Consider the following 18,935-nt stretch of genomic DNA (forward strand, 5'->3'; position numbering starts at 1 on the left):
CTCCACTCACTCTTCTCCCGGGCCCAGGATGCCTGCTGCTCTCGTCGGAAGGCCTGGACCAAAATGCAGCGTGGTAAGTGTTCATGATTCTTTATTACTCAAAACACTCAAACAAAATAACAAAGAGAAAAAACGAACAGTGCTGTAAGGCAAATAAACTATACAGAAAACAACTACCCACAAAACACAGGTGGGAAAAAGGCTGCCTAAGTATGATTCCCAATCAGAGACAACGATAGACAGATGCCTCCGAATGGGAACCACCCTCGGCCAAAAACAAAGAAATAGAAAACATAGAAATAAAGAAACTAGAATGCCCACCCTTGTCACACCCTGGCCTAACCAAAATAGAGAATAAAAGCCTCTCTATGGCCAGGGAGTGACAAGACTGCTATATCCTCCAAGGTCTCAATAACCACTGGAAGCACATTCATGGTGTGAATACACACAAGTTATTATACAAATCCTGACAGACTATACATGGAATATTGGTATTCAGGAGAATTGAGAACTGGATATTGTTGTAAAGTGATTGATCGGTGTAATAGTCTATAAGTCAAAACATTACGCTTCAGCAAACCAGAGCTACTGTACATCAGTGGTACATTATGCTTGACAAAGATATAGACCAAATCAGACTACTCACCTTGGCTTTAATGCTCTCTGGCAGTAACTGTTATCTGTGTCCCATCCCCCACGGATTCAATCAGAGATGGGATCTCTTCAGTAGCTTTACAGATGTAAGTACCTGAGTCATTTCTAGTGAAGTTTGAGATGGTCCAATTTGAGCAGTTACAGGCTACAGTCTGCTGAGATGCCCTGTCATAACACTGACTGCTGTTGACCAGAACACTCTTATATTTTATCTCGATGTGTCCTTCTTTTTTATGCCAATTAACTGTCCCTCTTGACACATGTTGATTCCAGCAGCACTGGATCTGAACAGTGTCCCCCTCTGTTACTGTTACATTATGAGGAGACTGGATCACCACCAACATGCCTCTTATCCCTGTGGAGAGACAGAGAAAACAACATATTAGTGAAACATCAAATGACAAGGCTAAATAGAATGATATGCATGAAGATGATGTAATGTATTCAAATTAGGCACAGATCCTCATAACACACCCACATCTCAATCATTATTCACTTATTCTTACCATGGTATAAAGAAGGTTTTATTTTTTGTCTACAATTGATTTTTATTGAGTCGGTATAATCAATAAGAATCACAACACCATTTTTTAACTTCCAAACAAACAGGTTTTAAGAGTTCTACATCTTACACAAGGACAAAACCAGTTATTTTCTAAATATTGGTAATGTATAAGTTATGTTTTGATGAACCCAATACGAACGGTCTGCACTTTACTGTTGGATGAGAGAAAACAGATAGACGAACGGAGCAGGCAGCAACACGAGTTATAAAAGTACCTCATGTCAGATGACTGATGGGATGATCTGTTCTCTCACTTATACAATCACCTTTCTGACTCTCCCTCTCTGTGTATTTATTTCACACTTTCAGAGCCAACCACAGCTTGTCATTTCTCTCTCCCCGTTGTACGGCCAGCACTGCTGTGGACTCCACTACCCATCTCCCCTTGCGTAAGTATAGGTAATATTGACCTAGAAATGACAGTAAGCTTGGAAAAAAATACTGTAGAAAAGTGACAGTCACACGATCTGTATTACAAGAATCATAACTAGGGCCCGGAGTGTATCCCTCACGTCAACCTTCAGAGGCTTCACCTACAGTCGTGGCCAAAAGTTTTGAGAATGGCACAAATATTCATTTCCACAAAGTCTGCTTCCTCAGTGTCTTTAGATATGTGTCAGATGGAAAGTATAATTCCAAGCATTTCATAAGTGTCAAAGGCTTTTATTGATAATTACATGAAGTTGATGCAAAGAGTCAATATTTGCAGTGTTGACCCTTCTTTTTCAAGACCTCTGCAATCCGCCCTGTCATGCTGTCAATTAACTTCTGGGCCACATCCTGACTGATGGCAGCCCAGTCTTGCATAATCAATGCTTGGAGTTTTGTCAGAATTTGTGGGGTTTTGTTTGTCCACCTGTCTCTTAAGGATTGACCACATGTTCTCAATGGGATTAAGGTCTGGGGAGTTTCCTGGCCATGGACCCAAAATATCGATGTTTTGTTCCCCGAGCCACTTAGTTATCCCTTTTGCCTTATGGCAAGGTGCTCCATCATGCTGGAAAAGGCATTGTTCGTTCACGAAGCTCTTCCTGAATGACAAGGTAAAAATCTGTCGTTCTGCCCATGAAAAAGGCAGTTAACCCAACTAGTCACCGGTAGGCCATCATTGTAAATAAGAATGTCCTTTACTGACTTGCCTAGTTTACAATATATATTTATTCACATCTTTAGAGGTGTAATTCCACAACAAAATTTTCTGATTGATCACTGGGTGCTCTTGATTTGAATGTTGCATTTCAGAGCCAATGGAAAGGGCCAATTCAAGTGAAGCTACAGGTTTACGTGTGTGTAAGGTAGTTAGATATTACTGCATGGTCGGAACTAGAAGCACAAGCATTTCGCAAACACTCGCATTAACATCTGCATGTGACCAATAAAATTTGATTTATAGACTGATGTCATCCTATGGAAAGTACTTAATCTTTAAGGCCAATAACAGGAAGTGGCCGTGTGGTCTACTGTGGACCGTCAGCGCTGCGCTCACTTGCAAACAGGAAGAACATGTCTCACTAACGCCATACAGATGTACAATCTTACCGCTACTCAAAAAGTGAGAACTACTGGGTTAGGTTATGAGGGTTTCAGATGCTTGAGGTGTCAATAATGACCTTCCCCTCTCCAAGGCCTTAAAAACAGAAGCACTTAAACTGAGGGAAATAAAGAAATGGACACAAAAATGGAGCGACTCCCTATTTTAGATTATACTCAATTTAATACAGAAAAAGTAGACCGGCACTTCAAGATAATCCACATCCTGGTCATACAATGTCCCGTGTTACATTAGAGAAAGTACATGACAGAATGTTTAATCACATGTTCTACATGTCAGAAGGCCTCTCTTCAGATTAGTCATCCATCTTCACAGAAGACTGAAGGGTAACAGGAACGTTCTACTTGAGCTTGAAGTAAACAAAGAAGGTCCTGATTTCTTTGGGTGATATGGTCACGTTGAACTCTCCTCTCACACCAACACTTGACCTCTTGACCCCTGAAACAGACAAACAAATACTAGGACGTAGACAAAAACAATTGTAAAAAATTCCTTCAGATTTCACAGGTTGTTGACATCTCAAACACTTCAGCCTACTCCAACTGAATCTCAAAGGTACACTGATACAGTAACTTCTCTCATCGTTTAACAAAAAGGTATGTATCCAGATGAAATACTTCACCCCCACCAATGCTGAACTGAAGCTTACCAACACCCTCACCCCTCCCTGGGTCTTCTGAAGCCTTCCACTTCCACCTCTGGAGGTCGGAGATATCCCAGGTTCCTGTGAGAGAGCGCTCCTCCAACGCTCTCACTTCCCCCATGCCCCGCAGCACTTCCTGTTTCACACAGGAAATGGATTTTCAAAACAAATACAGTGTAAATGGAGTAGTGACCTGGGCTGTTGCGGTGACCGTATTACCGGCAGTCAAATTCCATGTCAAATCAAAAAGTTTGTCACGTGCGCCGAATACAACAGGTGTAGACCTTTCAGTGAAATGCTTACTCACAGGCCCTAACCAATCGTATAAAAAAAAAAAAAGGTATTAGGTGAACAATAAGAAATAAAACAGTAAGCAGACAGGCAAGGCTACATACAGGCACCGGGTTAGTCAGGCTGATTGAGGTAGTATGTACATATGGTTAAAGTGACTATGCATATTTGATGAACAGAGTAGCAGTTGTGTAAATGAGGTGTTGGCAGGTGGTCATCAAAACACTTCATGAGAACTCATGTTGCGTAACATTTCTACAGGCTATGCAATCACACGAGAAAACAGAGTGATGGCCTCCATCAAAAAGAGGATGATCCCATCAGCTTTCTATAGGCTAGGTCTACTATATTTATCTCAACTGTACTAATATTAAGCACATTGTTTATCTATACAACAGGAGGATAAGCCAGTTATAAATTTAAAAAAATCAATAAATTGCCAAAGAAATTCTAAAAACCTGTTATTGCGTTGTCATTATGGTGTGGAGATTGAGGAACAAAAACAATTTAATAAAATTTTAGAACAAGGCTGTAACGTAACAAAATGTGGAAAAAGTCAAGGGGTCTGAATAGTTTCAGAAAGCCCTGTAGGCTAGTGCTTTTGCCCTCAGGGGAGGAGAAGGACACAGCGCAGCCCTCAGGGGAGAAGAAGGACACAGCGCAGCCCTCAGGGGAGAAGAAGGACACAGCGCAGCCCTCAGGGGAGAAGAAGGACACAGCGCAGCCCTCAGGGGAGAAGAAGGACACAGCGCAGCCCTCAGGGGAGAAGAAGGACACAGCGCAGCCCTCAGGGGAGAAGAAGGACACAGCGCAGCCCTCAGGGGAGAAGAAGGACACAGCGCAGCCCTCAGGGGAGAAGAAGGACACAGCGCAGCCCTCAGGGGAGAAGAAGGACACAGCGCAGCCCTCAGGGGAGAAGAAGGACACAGCGCAGCCCTCAGGGGAGAAGAAGGACACAGCGCAGCCCTCAGGGGAGAAGAAGGACACAGCGCAGCCCTCAGGGGAGAAGAAGGACACAGCGCAGCCCTCAGGGGAGAAGAAGGACACAGCGCAGCCCTCAGGGGAGAAGAAGGACACAGCGCAGCCCTCAGGGGAGAAGAAGGACACAGCGCAGCCCTCAGGGGAGAAGAAGGACACAGCGCAGCCCTCAGGGGAGAAGAAGGACACAGCGCAGCCCTCAGGGGAGAAGAAGGACACAGCGCAGCCCTCAGGGGAGAAGAAGGACACAGCGCAGCCCTCAGGGGAGAAGAAGGACACAGCGCAGCCCTCAGGGGAGAAGAAGGACACAGCGCAGCCCTCAGGGGAGAAGAAGGACACAGCGCAGCCCTCAGGGGAGAAGAAGGACACAGCGCAGCCCTCAGGGGAGAAGAAGGACACAGCGCAGCCCTCAGGGGAGGAGAAGGACAGCGCAGCCCTCAGGGGAGGAGAAGGACACAGCGCAGCCCTCAGGGGAGGAGAAGGACACAGCGCAGCCCTCAGGGGGGGAGAAGGACACAGCGCAGCCCTCAGGGGAGAAGGACACAGCGCAGCCCTCAGGGGAGAAGGACACAGCGCAGCCCTCAGGGGAGAAGGACACAGCGCAGCCCTCAGGGGAGAAGGACACAGCGCAGCCCTCAGGGGAGAAGGACACAGCGCAGCCCTCAGGGGAGAAGGACACAGCGCAGCCCTCAGGGGAGAAGGACACAGCGCAGCCCTCAGGGGAGAAGGACACAAGGCAGCATTCCCGGCCAAGCGCACAATGGCTGTAAAAGGCACAGGTTCTCTTAGGGATCATTACAGCCACAAAGGGGATGGGGCCGTGACATTTGAGGCATTATCAAGTGCTGTCAAATTGTGACTGAGACTCTAATGAAGGGTGTACAGCCTGAACGAAACAAAGCAGAGCTCATGCCTCTCAAGCAACTTTTTTCAAGTCATTATAGTCACATCGTGCACAATTAGAATATATAAAGTCGAAACGTACAGCGCAACGTTTGTATCACAACTAAAGTTGCATAAATAACTAATTTAAGCATATACAGTAGCAGTCAAAAGTGGACACCTACTCATTCCAGGGTATTTCTATATTTTTACTATTTTCTACTTTGTAGAAAAACTATGAAGTAACACATATGGAATCATGTAGTAACCAATTAAAAAAAAAAAAATTTAAGTGTGAAACAAATCAAAATTTATTTGTCATAGTAGCCACCCTTTGCCTTGACAGCTTTACACTCTTGGCCTTCTCTCAACCAGCTTCATGAAGTAGTCACCTGGAATGCATTTAAATTAACAGGTGTGCCTTGTTCAAAGTTAGTGTAATTTTTCTTTCTTAATGTGTTTGAGCCGATCAGTTGTGTTGTGACAAGGTAGGGGTGGTAAACAAAACATAGCCCTATTTGGTAAAAGACCAAGTCCATATTATGGCAAGAACGGCGCAAATGAGCAAAGAGGAAACAGTCCATCATTACTTTAAGACATGAAGGTCAGTCAATCCGGAAAATTAAGAACTTTGAACGTTTCTTCAAGTGCAGGCCAAAAACCATCAGCCGCTACGATGAAATTGGCTCTCATGAGGACCGCCACAGGAAAGGAAGACCCAGAGTTACCTCTGCTGTAGAGGATATGTTCATTAGAGTTTACTGCACCTCAGAAATTGCAGCCAAAATAAATGCTTCAGAGTTCAAGGAACAGACTGGAGACTGCGTGAATCAGGCCTTCATGGACAAAAGACACCAATAAGAAGAGACTTGCTTGGGCCTAGAAACACGAGCAATGGACATTAGACTGGTGGAAATCTGTCCTTTGGTCTTACGAGTCCAAATTTGCGATTTTTGGTTCCAGACGCCATGTCTTTTGAGATGAAGAGCAAGTGATGATCTCAGCATGTGTGGTTCCCACCGTGAAGCATGCAGGAGGTGTAATGGCGCTTTGCTGGTGACACGGTCTGATTTATTTAGAATTCTAGGCACACTTCACCAGCATGGCTACCACAGCATTCTGCAGCAATATGCCATCCCATCTGGTTTGCACCTAGTGGGACTATGATTTGTTTTGCAACAGACAGGACAATGACCCAACACACCTCCAGGCTGTGTAAGGGCTATTTGACCAAGGAGCGTGATGGTGCTGCATCAGATGACCTGGACTCCACAATCACCCGACCTCAACCCAATGGAGATGGTTTGGGATGAGTTGGACCGCAGAGTGAAGGAAATGCAGACAAGTGCTCAGCATATGTGGGAACTCCTTCAAGTCTGTTGGAAAAGCATTCCAGGTGAAGCTTGTTGAGAGAATGCCAAGAGTGTCCAGAGCTGTTGTCAACGCAAAGTGTGGCTACTTTGAAGAATCTCATACTTTTTGGTTACTACATGATTCCATATCTGTTATTTCATAGTTTGGATGTCTTCACTATTATTCTACAATGTAGAAAATAGTAAAAATAAAGAAAAACCCTTGAATGAGTAGGTGTCCAAACGTTTGACTGGTGCTGTAGGAGTACCCATTTCTTGGTTAACTGCTCAACTCCGCATGTGCGCACTCCCTCAAATCGTTGAGGAAATAGATTTTATTCAGCTTTGTTCAATTGTATTCTTCAAACTATAATATAAAATAATGCCACTGAATTCTAAGCAAATCTTGTCTGCTAAATGAACTAGTGTAGCCCACAGCCATATGGTATAGCCACATCAGGACAACTCAGAGTATGTTACCCTGTTCTTCTGAAATAGACTATATTTTCTTAATATCATGTTTCTTTAGACCCATCTAAAATAATGGATTTATTGTGAAGGTGTAGACTATATTACATGGATTTATTAGACTTTTGAAATTGTAGATGTTCCAAAGGTCTGCATCAGTGGCTTGTAGGTTGTGTGGAAGCCAGGAGATGCTACATATATTTATGTTAATTAAGGGTCAAGTACCGTGAGACCGACAGTTATTTGCTTGACAATCACCGGCTGACTAAATTTCGTAACCGCCACAGCCCAAGGAGAGACCAAATGTTAATATCACATCTATTTGTTCACTTAATTTAGCATTTAATACACAAACATATCTGTTATTGAAGTCTCCTCTTCATATTGATCTCATCAAGCGGTGTTTCCTGTTACCTTCATGTTAATGGTGGACGGCTGAGACAGAACCGGGTCTTCCCCCTTCTCATACAGATGCATGATCCTCAGTAGGACCCGATCGTAGTCCGGCTGTGTGGATCCAGGGGTACCGGTCTCCATGTTGCGGAGGTGCAGGGTGTGGTTGGAGTTGTAGAACCAGCCCGGGACACTAAGCGTCAGCAGGTGGAGGTTGTCAGGCAGGACCACGGGGCGAATCGGAGATCCGGTCCGAGGCTCCTTCCTCCAGGCCTTCTCTAAAGGGGGAAGTGAATGGCATTGTGGGTATGAGATCATACATTGTGACAAGGCATTGTACAGGTGATCAAAAACATGGTCGACTCCATTTGGAAACGTTTCAATTGTGTATTTGTTTTTAGAATGGATTTCCAGGGAACAGTTTAGTGGAAAGTAGCTGTGTGTGCTTTAAATAGGTTGGTAGTTACTGTCATGAATCTTGTCCTGAAGGCAGCTCTGCATAGTGGTCACTAACTGGCACAGCCACAAAGTCATCAAATCTGATTTTAAACCTAGCCTTAACCCTAATCATACTACCAACCCTAATCTTAAATTAAGACCAAAATGCACATTTTGTTGTCATGAACGTTTACGATATAGCCAATTTCCACTTTGCAACTGTACCATCTAGAGGAAAATCCCTCAGTTCTGCCTCCAGGTCAAGATTCATGACAATAAAGGTCAACCTGCGAGCCTCGATAGAGTAGTTCAACAGGGGAGCTATGAAGAGTGGACTCACGTGGCCTGTCGATGGGCATGACCACAGGTCGGTGCTGCAGTTCTAGCGCCTCCCTCTGGTAGAGAGAGGAGGTAGCAGCCAGGGAGCCCAGTGTCATCCATAGGACAGGCCTCACAACCGAGCTGTCGTTCAGGGTCAGGTTATAACCCAGAGTCCACTCCTGGTTGTTCCACAGACGTCGGTGGAGCATCACCTAGGACAGATACAAGGGGTTGAGGTTGTGTGTGTGTGAGTGTGTATGCATCGCATACATAAAACACACTCACCTCCAGCTCTCCCTCACTCTGGCTGGATGCACCATGAGCTCTCTCACTGAGGAGGACCAGTCTGCTAGAGTCATCTTCAATGTAGGCCATTCGAACCATGGGGTAGTAGTTCTGCAGTACATAGACACAGGAAGAAACACAAGCAATTGTCACAAAGTCCTGAACAGTAAACCAGGCCTGAACCACTATAAAGGAAAGTTGATGAGACCAAACACCCCGTGTAGGAAGAAACCTCGAGGAACCAGGCTCAGAAAGTGTAGCCCATCTTCCTCTGGCTGGCAAGGTACTGTGGAAGTTCAGTGTACATTTAACCCTCTACACCAAACTGTCCTTAAATACAACCCACTCACTCTGGCAACAGTATCATTGACGAACGTCCTGGAGGGCCTCTTCATCATCTGGTACCCGTTGTCGTCGGTGAACAGAGTCCTGTTGTTCTTCAGGCTGGTCTTGATCCTGAGGACAGCCTCGGTGTTGACCACCAGGGGGCCCAGCGAGTAGCTCTGCTCCAACCTGTAACACAGCCTGCCGCTGGGGAAACTCTGTGGTATTCTGGTGGTGACAGAGTAGGTGTAGTCCTCATCTGCTTCCTCCCTGCAGACACAACCCATTATTAATGTGAGCCACCCGATATTAGACCTGCACCTTACTAAGATGTAGTGTAGTACCAGTGAGTGTGTGTGAAAGATGTGATAGATGGAATATAAAAGAGATCGTAGCTACGGAAGGAGGGGGCGAGGAAACCAAAGACTGACAGAAAGGAGTTGTTCACATTCCCACCTGTAGAAGTACTGTCTGATCTCCGTGACGATCTTCCCAGGGACAATCTCCATCTTGACGGCCTTGTACGCCCTCACTGCCGAGCCGTTGGCACTGAAGATGTAGTTGTCAGAGATGGGCCCTGCGCTGACATTCCCATTGACCTGGTACTCCCAGAAATCCTGACTCATTCTCACCGTTCTTTTCTCATTCCTGTCAGGGTCACAGAAAGGTGAGAGGACATTGTTGATGTAACACCTGGGCTGCATTCAAAAGGAAAACGTGCAACGTTCAGTAAAATAAACATGCTTCTCTGACAAGGAGAATAAATCACATCAGCTCTATTAATTACCTTTGTATCTGCAACATTCCACAACGTTATCCTGCTGAATGTGCCCCTAATGTGAATGTTGAATATAACTACCTGTCGGTGATGCTATGCAGTAGGTTAGTATCCTGGTCCAGCATGATCTTGTAACACTCATTCAGAACCGGCAAGAGTCTCCTTCCTGTCTTCAACTCCTGTGAAACATTTAGTCTCTTGAACGACACAACCCAGGCATGGTGGGTCGAGGACCCCTCTTTACCCGGCTTCTCTGAGAACTTGATGAGGTACTTCCTGTGTTGGAGACCCCCAAGGTTCACCACAATGAACAGGTCATAGGTCGTGTTGGAGTCAGCTGAACTCTGGGTCTGTTGGGAGCAGAGAGGACACAGGCCGTGTTCATTAGACACTAACAGACAGAGGGAATACCTGGACTTGTCCAATAAGAAACACATATTCATCTTCCGTTGCAAAATGTTTTTTTGCTGAGTGCCCAATGAACACAGTTAGTCATCTGAAAACTGAGTTTGTCTAGAAGGTATGATGTATATCTGCAGTTCTATTGACACATGGCTTTTATCTTATATACTGGTGACTCATTGTTCTACAAATGTTTAACTGGATGAATCCACTCCATTTCCACACTACCTGTGCAGGTATGGCCTGTCCTTGGTCGTCGAACACGGTTGCCATGGGCAAGGTTACCGTGACGTTGATGATGGCGGTGGTGTTCCATGCCAGGGGATTGTACACAATGATGTGCTGCTCCAGGTCCTGATGGGAGCCTGCAATTACATACATTATCAAAATGTTGTTAATTTATGTTAAAAAATAAATAAATAAACATGTTGTAGTTGATGGAGAGTCATTAAATGATGCCTTGGACCAAGCTGAACCTTGGGCCTTGTTACAACACATCCTCCCCTTTCCTTGATGTGTATTCACTGATCTGTAGTGTGATTGGATAAGTGAAAACATGCAGCCCATCCAACTACTTTCACAAATCCACATTTCTGAGTTCATGTCAAATAAAGTATAAATAGATTTTAATTATTCATTATGTTGAAGTACAGTAGTTTACCCTTGCTGTGAGAGTCTTCAGGGTTGCTAGCGGTGCCCAGGGTCTGGGGCAGGAGGAAGAGGGCAGCCAGGAGTTCCTCTACTCCCATCATAGCCTGGGTCAGGTGCTCTATGTACATGTCAGACACCTTGGGAGACTCTGTCCCTGTGATCCCATCATGGTGCTGCACCTGGAGATAAGACAGAGGGAGAATAATAGAGAAGTACTGTTTTTAGAATTCATTTTGTAGGTCTTATTTCTAAATTTGTGTGACAGAAATGGGATATGAGAATGTTTAATCACTGGGTTACAATGATAGCGATTATTAATTTACAATGAATCACAATCGATGAGTATTTTGATCAAGCACCTCAGAGACAGCCCAGCGGAGGGCCTTCAGCTTCTGCAGAGCCTCTTCTTTAGGGACCGGTCCATCTGGGTAGCTGACCCGGTACCGGGTAAACAGAGTCTCTGCAGCATGCAGCTGGGAACTAGCTCTCCTGGCTATCCCCTTCAGAACATTCCGGGAGGCATAGAACCCAGTCCACGCCTGGAAAGGTTCTGGAGAGATAAAAGGTTCCTTTTTAGAACTACAAGAACCAGATTGGAATTGTGGAATTGTGAAAAAAGCATTTTAGTCCCTTGGCTTCATAATAGTTTTTACTGCTACATGTTTTTAGTGTGCCAACTCTTGGTCACTGGAACCATTGAGTGAGAGATAAATATATACATACATTTTCTTAGAAGTTTTATTCATATTCCATTTACATATTTGAAACTTATAATAGATAAGCACATTTCTGGAAAAACCCACCAGTGGAGTAGGGAAGGAAGTCCTCACTTCCCCTCACCTCCCAGGTGAGATTTGATTGGTGGACAGCCTGGAAGTACTCGCTGAGAGTGGCGTACTGGACTGTCACTCCAAACTCCTTGCTGTTCTGGTTGATGTATTCCACCAAGGGATCCATGTTGGCAAACTGCACTGAGGAGTTGTAGAACTGCTTGTCACAACCCTATGGAGTGAAATAACAGGAGAAACATGCATTGCTCAATGGTGAAGTAACTAGAAAGAACACTCATTAAATTGTGATTGGAAACAGTTTCCTGATCACTGTATATCTTTTGACTCACCCAGGGCCAGAGGACATGGTTTGTCCTGAACCATGCTGCCCTCTGCTGGATGTTCTGCACCATGGTCTTGGCATAGGAGTGCAGCGTCTCTTTGGTGACAGGCAGGCTCATGTTGGGGTAGATGCCATTTTTAGGGGGGTCAGGGAACAGAGCCACACCATTCCAATAGAAACCAGAGCTGAGAGAGAACAACTGATTCGTTTCACCAAGACAAATATGTGCCTGTAATCTGTTAACAGCCCATGGTGATAGGCAAAACTGATCAAATGGAGATTTGACATTTGGAGTCTTAATTCAATTACAGCATGTAAGGGTAAGTCTAAGACAGTAGGATATGCTAGGAGAGTTATGACATGGAACATGGTGAGAGGGGAAAGGAGATATTTAGGAGACCTGTTAGAGAAAGGCAGGTGAGATGGAGTACAGTAGCTGAACTGGTCCATGGTGTGAGTGAAGATCTCCTGCTGCTCTTTCAAGGAGGGGGATCCTCTCCAAACAAACTGTAGTTTCTGTTCCAAAATAGCAAGACCATGACAACAACTTAGTGTAAATATACTGTAACTCAGTTGATAGAGCAAGGCGCTTGCAACACCAGTATAGTAGGATCAACTCCTCGGATCACCCGTACATAAATATGCATGACTAAGTCGCTTTGGATAAAGACATCTGCTAAAATGGCATATGTTATTAAGTCAAGCCTCTAAACCATTTAACTGCTTATAAGTGACTGATCATGGTCAAGACTACTCAATAGAGATGGTAAACTGCCTGGTAGGCTGTAGCTGAAACTAAGGTGACTACCATACCTTGCTCTTCTGCATGACATCTTTGAGGTCATAGTCAATACGTGAGATGAGGTGGGCATGGAACCCAGCCAGGGCAAAGAGGACAGGGGTGGTGGCAGAGGCTCCAAACGGGTCCACGTGCCACGAAAACCGGGGACGCACCCCAAACGTCTCGTACAGGAACCCATGGCCCTCTAATTACAGTGTGTGTGTGTGTGTGAGTGAGAGACAGAAAGGGAGATTGAGTCCATGCTCATTTAAACCAACCAACGAAACAAATATTATACATCAAGTATGAAACCACTTCACCTGTCAGCTGCAGTATCTCATCATCTAGATCAGTTACAGCTTCATCATGCATCACCTGCCCCCCGATGATGAACTCAAGTCGACTCTCCTTCAGCAGCTGTCGCACCTTGGGAGGGGGGAGGGGCAGTGGGAGGGGGAGATAGGTGACTACACAGTCATACAAAGATCAGACTTCTGCATGAGCAGCACTTAATTCACATGGAGGGGTATATAAGATTATTCTATAGTACTTGTTTCTTGTGCTTGTCTGTAGCCACAGAATCCCACCACAGCCGAAAGAACTCCTGCTCCACTGCGATGAACTTGCGCTGTTTGTTCTGTGTCAGCGCCTCTGTCACACTGGAGTACACGTTCGCTGCATAGGCATGCATGCTCTCCTGTTCGAAGATTAAAGAGAGGAAAACACACTGTTCAATGCTGTATACTGTGAACACTGACAGTATAGAGTTGTAACTACATTTGGACTGACATTTCATTGTGACATTCTTGAACCTCCCAAAATAAAAATGTCCCTAGTTCTAACGTCCAAGAACCCAACATAACTCCTGTACTATTGTATAAACGTTAGCTCAGTAAGCTAGTAACAAACCTGAATAGTATATACCCAGCCAACATCCATGTGACTGTGCGGGATAACAAACGTCTGAATTGGTCCATTTCTCTCTGCACAGATAACCGTGAATAATAAAAACAGTGGGAAAGTTAAAAACCCCATCTCTGTCAAAACATGAGATGTTCTTCAACAGCAAGCTAACCCACGTCCTTATTATGGTTTTGCAGCATGTGACAATCAGGCGGCGCCCCGCCCCTTGCTGTACGGAGTACCGCAGAGGTCAAAAATAATGTGAAGCCGCAAATTAAAACCAACCATTTTAAACAGCGCAGAACTTCGTGATTGTGAACAAAGTTCACTGGTAAACTTTACCCCGGAAAACATTCAGGGAAACACACATACTGTGCATTTGGAGGTGAATGCGCAACAAAAATGTCAAGGAACAGAAGGATCACGTTAATATTTGGAGGATTTATAACAGCAGTTGCTGCTGCATTTTACCCTATATTTTTCCACCCACTCACGCACACAGCTGACTACAGTAAGTAACTATCGTTATTCGAGGAATGTACTAGTCGATTCTGTCACAGAGTCTTGTTACACAACGACATGCTAGCTAGGAAGTCTTGTTAGGCGACTTTTTATTGTATAGCTGCTAGTATCCTCATGTAGACACAATTTTGCCCTGGCCAGTCGGACCGTAAACATTGCATTGACAAATTAGCTATGCCATTTGTTTGTAGCTGTAGCCGTGTGTGCTAAAAACCCATGTCATAACGTAGCTACATGGTCTCAGTATAACGGGTTTCGGTTTTTAAGTATAGACAGTTTATTTTAATGCTGTACAATTGTGATCATACTACAAGTTCTGTCAAGCAGTGGTCTGATTGCACCAGTGGACAATGTCTGTGCTAGTGCACTTGCCTTGTCTATAAGGATCCTGGTTCAAACCCACCCCAGTCCCCCGCAACACAATTGAAAACCCCACTCACTTCTCTGCAGATCAAGTCCAGAGAGCAAACCGAGCAGGAATCAATCAAGCAGACGTGCAACCAGTGGGTAAGTAGCCTGCTAACCTCTCTCATGCAATGGTTCTTCTTTATTGTTGCCATTGTGTATTGTTCCAACCCCTGTCCTATCAGCAAACGTTCCGTTTTCACTAACCGTATATAAGTCAGTTATAATTTTGTGTATTTTCAGGTGTCAAAGTATGGTCTGATCCCTACAAGCCAAAGTGATGCCTGAGACAACTGTCTCTGGTATGGAAAAGAAGACGCTATGCTGATGAAGACTGTCCACTGAAGATGATTCTGAATCCCAATTGGACTGTGTTTGTGTGAGTGAATGCTTAGGTGTGGTGGATGGATGCTTACCACTTTATCCTATGAATAAAGTTTAAAGACCTCTGTGTTTTCTCTTTATGTTTTTGGAAGTGTTTGGGCCTATATATTTGGGAATTCAATGGGTCACTTCATTTCTTTAGGCTACTTGTAGTGCATTGGATGTGATATGCATTATGACCACAAGGGGTCACTATTTGCTCAGACAGTGGCAGAGAGGCAGTTTGGTACATTATCTGCTCAGTAGGCCTGTATCCTAGATTTATTGCTTTCAAATAAAACCAATTCGTTTTTTCTTCTTCTGGGTATATTTAAGCAATAAGGCCTTCGGCCTATAATAATAATAAAGACCCTAGGCCAATAATGGCCAATATACCACGGCTAAGGGCTGTATCCAGGCACTAAGAGTTGCGTCGTGGATAAGAACAGCCTTAGCCGTGGTATATTGGCCGTATATCACAAACCCAGAGGTGCCTTATTGCTATTATAAACTGGTTACCAATGTAATTAGTGCAGTAAAAACGTTTTTTTTTTCAGACCTGTGGTATACAATCTGATATACCACGGCTGTCAGCCAATCAGCATTCAGAGAACCACCCAGTCTATATTTGTCAATAAATGTATATTGACAGATGTCCACTTCACATGAGCAATGTTTTAGACAGAGGTGCACATGCTTTAGAACCAACTAAAAGGCAAATGATAAAGTGAAACTTGAGCCAAGCTCATCTAGACTAGTGCTGCTAGAGGCCAGCACTGTATCCACGACAACGGGAATGCACCTACACTTGGAACACCTGCAGACCTTTCAAAATCTCCGCCCACTTCAAACTCTCGCACACTCAACCATTCCGTAGTTGGTAGAAGGCCCAGTTTGCGGAATTGGATACTTTTGCTTCACGACTGGAAATTGTGTCATAATGAGATTAGTGAGATACAGTTGACGTCAGAAGTTTACATACACTTAGGTTGGGGTCAGTAAAACTCATTTTTAAACCACTCCACAAATTTCTTGTTTACAAACTAGTTATGGTAAGTTGGTTAGGACATCTACTTGGTGCATGACACAAGTCATTTTTCCAACAATTGTTTACAGACAGATTATTTCACTTATAATTCACTGTATCACAATTCCAGTGGGTCAGAAGTTTACATACACTAAGTTGACTGTGCCTTTAAACAGCTTGGAAAATTCCAGAAAATTATGTCATGGCTTTAGAAGCTTCTGATAGGCTAATTGACATCATTTCAGTCAATTGGAGGTGTACCTGTGGATGTATTTCAAGGCCTACCTTCAAACTCAGTGCCTCTTTGCTTGACATCATGGGAAAATCAAAATAAATCAGTCAAGACCTCAGAAAAAAATTGTAGACCTCCACAAGTCTGGTTCATCCTTGGGAGAAATTTCCAAATGCCTGAATGCACCACGTTCATCTGTACAAACAATAGTACGCAAGTATAAACACCATGGGACCACGCAGCCGTCATACCACTCAGGAAGGAGATGCATTCTGTCTCGTAGAGATGAACGTACTTTGGTGTGAAAAGTGCAAATCAATCCCAGAACAACAACAAAGGACCTTGTGAATATGCTGGAGGAAACCGGTAAAGTAAATGAGTAAAATGAGTCCTATATCGACATAACCTGAAAGGCTGGTCAGCAAGGAAGACGTCCCTGCTCCAAAACCGGCATAAAAAAGCCAGACTACGGTTTGCAACTGCACATGGGGACAAATTCATACTTTTTTGGAGAAATGTCCTCTGGTCTGATGAAAAAATATATATAACTGTTTTGGCCAAAATGGCCATCATTATGTTTGGAGGAAAAAGGGGGAGGCTTGCAAGCCGAAGAACACCCTCCCAACCGTGAAGATGGGGGTGGCAGCATCATGTTGTGGGGGTGCTTTGCTGCAGGAAGGACTGGTGCACTTCACAAAATAGATGCCATCATGAGGGAGGAGAATGATGTGGATATATTAAAGCAACATCTCAAGACATCAGTCAGGAAATAAAAGCTTGGTCGCAAATGGGTCTTCCAAATGGACAATGACCCCAAGCATACTTCCAAAGTTGTGGAAAAATGGCTTATGGACAACAAAGTCATGGTATTGGAGTTGCCATCACAAAGCCCTGACCTCAATCCTGTAGAACATTTGTGGGCAGAACTGAAAAAGTGTGTGCGATCAAGGAGGCCTACAAACCTGACTCAGTTACACCAGCTCTGGCAGGAGGAAATTCACCCAACCTATTATGGGATGCTTGTGGAAGGCTACCTGAAATGTTTGACCCTAGTTAAACAATTTAAAGGCAATGCTACCAAATACTAATTGAGTGTATGTAAACTTCTGACCCACTGGGAATGTGATGAAAGAAATAAAAGCTGAAAGAAATCATTCTCTCTTCTATTATTCTGACATTTCACCTTCTTAAAATTAAGTGGTGATCCTAACTGACCTAAGACAGGGATTTTTTAATGGGATTAAATGTCAGGAATTGTGAAATACTGAGTTTAAATGTATTTGCCTAAGGTGTATGTAAACTTCTGACTTCAACTCTATATCTCATGCACAAAAACATCATGGCCCATGCGATCTAACAAGGGCACTGATCTGAAAAATGTCCAAATAATGTTTAGCTTTGCCTTGTGAGGTTTCACAGTGACTGACCCTAACTTTCCCATCAGAATGCAGGACCCAGAACAGTCCCTGCAAAATCTTTGAGAAATAAAAGAGGAGGTCTGGATAAATGATGGGATTTGATTACCTCCCTAAAGAGATGACCTAAGCAGTCCAGTCCACACAACAATGTAGCCTACGTCTAAAACTTCCAGTTGGGGCCTTCTGCCAACAAAACTCAGTGCCAAGGCCTTACACTCACCCTCCCTCTCAACCCCCCCCAATCAACAAGCCCCATTGTTTATGAGATGTTGTTATTGTTTGTCTGCTCTCAGAAACAAAGGAAAACTCAAAGAGCCCGATGAGCGCAGCCACATCCAAGTAAAGAGCGGAGAGAAAGAAAGGCGAAATTCCTCTCATTCCCCCAGCTGGTGTTTTCCAGATTCTTCCAATGACAGCTCCCGGCGTGTGTGAGTGAAGTAAGACGACAGAGGGGAAATCAGTGCTGGAGAGGAAGAGAACCACATTCTTGCGGGGTACTCGTCACCTCCACGCACACTGAACAGAAAGACATGAAATTGCGGGACTATATATTGTGATAAGATGAAATAGTATGACTCACATTGATCAAAATACATGTTTTTATGAAAATATGGCAATCATGTTGGTAATCCATTGTATAAAAGTGATAACGGTTTGCCCCGTGCCAATATATCCTCCAAACACCGGCTTCTCGGGCATTATCAGTTAACAATTTACTGTACAGTTTACCTCAATTAATCAGTTCTCATTGCTGAAGTCTATCTCTCACTTCACTTCGGTGAAAGAAGTCCCTGACTCTCCAATTACCTGGGGCAAGTCTTTTAAATGTCAAACGTCTCACTCCTAGGCCTATAGCATAATCCTGTCATATGGTGTCCTGTTGGTTCTACAGCCCTCTGAATAGAGGTCGCGACCCCGACCCGCTATAACCAACAACAGCCACACCTTGCGTCTCCGTAACAGTTCTATCACCAAGCAATCGATCCATTACACAAATCATACCTATTGAGAATCTTTCCTGAACTCAACGGTGACTTAAATTCGACCAGTTGTTTTGCCCACCTTCAAGAGTGCCGGGAATTGGCAATGTTCCTCCCCCTAATTACTATGGGAACCGGGGTTGAAAGACAGAGAAGCCGGGGGGATTGAGAAGCAGCAGGATTTATTTAAATTTAGGAGGGGGAGGACCTGAAT

At 44.2% G+C, this 18,935-nt stretch overlaps 2 protein-coding genes across 2 annotated transcripts; one reads left to right on the plus strand and one right to left on the minus strand.

The window, feature by feature from the left end:
- Positions 1-2,909: 2,909 nt before the first annotated feature.
- Positions 2,910-14,014, minus strand: man2b2 (mannosidase, alpha, class 2B, member 2). The gene is made up of 18 exons (XM_020491709.2): positions 13,781-14,014; positions 13,422-13,568; positions 13,192-13,297; positions 12,904-13,076; positions 12,491-12,606; positions 12,098-12,275; positions 11,781-11,979; positions 11,337-11,527; positions 10,988-11,156; positions 10,555-10,691; positions 10,006-10,274; positions 9,603-9,794; positions 9,173-9,416; positions 8,823-8,933; positions 8,557-8,749; positions 7,800-8,056; positions 3,421-3,550; positions 2,910-3,209 (listed from the first exon to the last, which is right to left on the minus strand). The coding sequence occupies exons 1-18, from the start codon at positions 13,904-13,906 to the stop codon at positions 3,112-3,114; spliced, it is 3,036 nt and encodes a 1,011-aa protein (XP_020347298.1). The 5' UTR covers positions 13,907-14,014; the 3' UTR covers positions 2,910-3,111.
- Positions 14,015-14,069: 55 nt separating this feature from the next.
- On the plus strand, positions 14,070-15,154 carry smim20 (small integral membrane protein 20). The gene is made up of 3 exons (XM_020491710.2): positions 14,070-14,285; positions 14,747-14,803; positions 14,945-15,154. The coding sequence occupies exons 1-3, from the start codon at positions 14,177-14,179 to the stop codon at positions 14,980-14,982; spliced, it is 204 nt and encodes a 67-aa protein (XP_020347299.1). The 5' UTR covers positions 14,070-14,176; the 3' UTR covers positions 14,983-15,154.
- Positions 15,155-18,935: the final 3,781 nt, after the last annotated feature.

Source organism: Oncorhynchus kisutch, linkage group LG9 (genome assembly GCF_002021735.2).
Source record: "Oncorhynchus kisutch isolate 150728-3 linkage group LG9, Okis_V2, whole genome shotgun sequence".
In the NCBI taxonomy this organism is placed as follows: domain Eukaryota; kingdom Metazoa; phylum Chordata; class Actinopteri; order Salmoniformes; family Salmonidae; genus Oncorhynchus; species Oncorhynchus kisutch.

Excerpts from the sequence above, each read along its gene's own strand:
- smim20 (XM_020491710.2), top strand. The coding sequence starts at position 14,177 with ATGTCAAGGAACAGAAGGATCACGTTAATATTTGGAGGATTTATAACA. Across the intron at positions 14,286-14,746 it reads CACGCACACAGCTGACTACA|ATCAAGTCCAGAGAGCAAAC; the intron begins GTAAGTAACTAT and ends ACTTCTCTGCAG. Across the intron at positions 14,804-14,944 it reads AGCAGACGTGCAACCAGTGG|GTGTCAAAGTATGGTCTGAT; the intron begins GTAAGTAGCCTG and ends GTGTATTTTCAG.
- man2b2 (XM_020491709.2), bottom strand. The coding sequence starts at position 13,906 with ATGGGGTTTTTAACTTTCCCACTGTTTTTATTATTCACGGTTATCTGT. Across the intron at positions 12,607-12,903 it reads ATGTCATGCAGAAGAGCAAG|AAACTACAGTTTGTTTGGAG; the intron begins GTATGGTAGTCA and ends ATTTTGGAACAG. Across the intron at positions 11,980-12,097 it reads ACCATGTCCTCTGGCCCTGG|GGTTGTGACAAGCAGTTCTA; the intron begins GTGAGTCAAAAG and ends TTCACTCCATAG.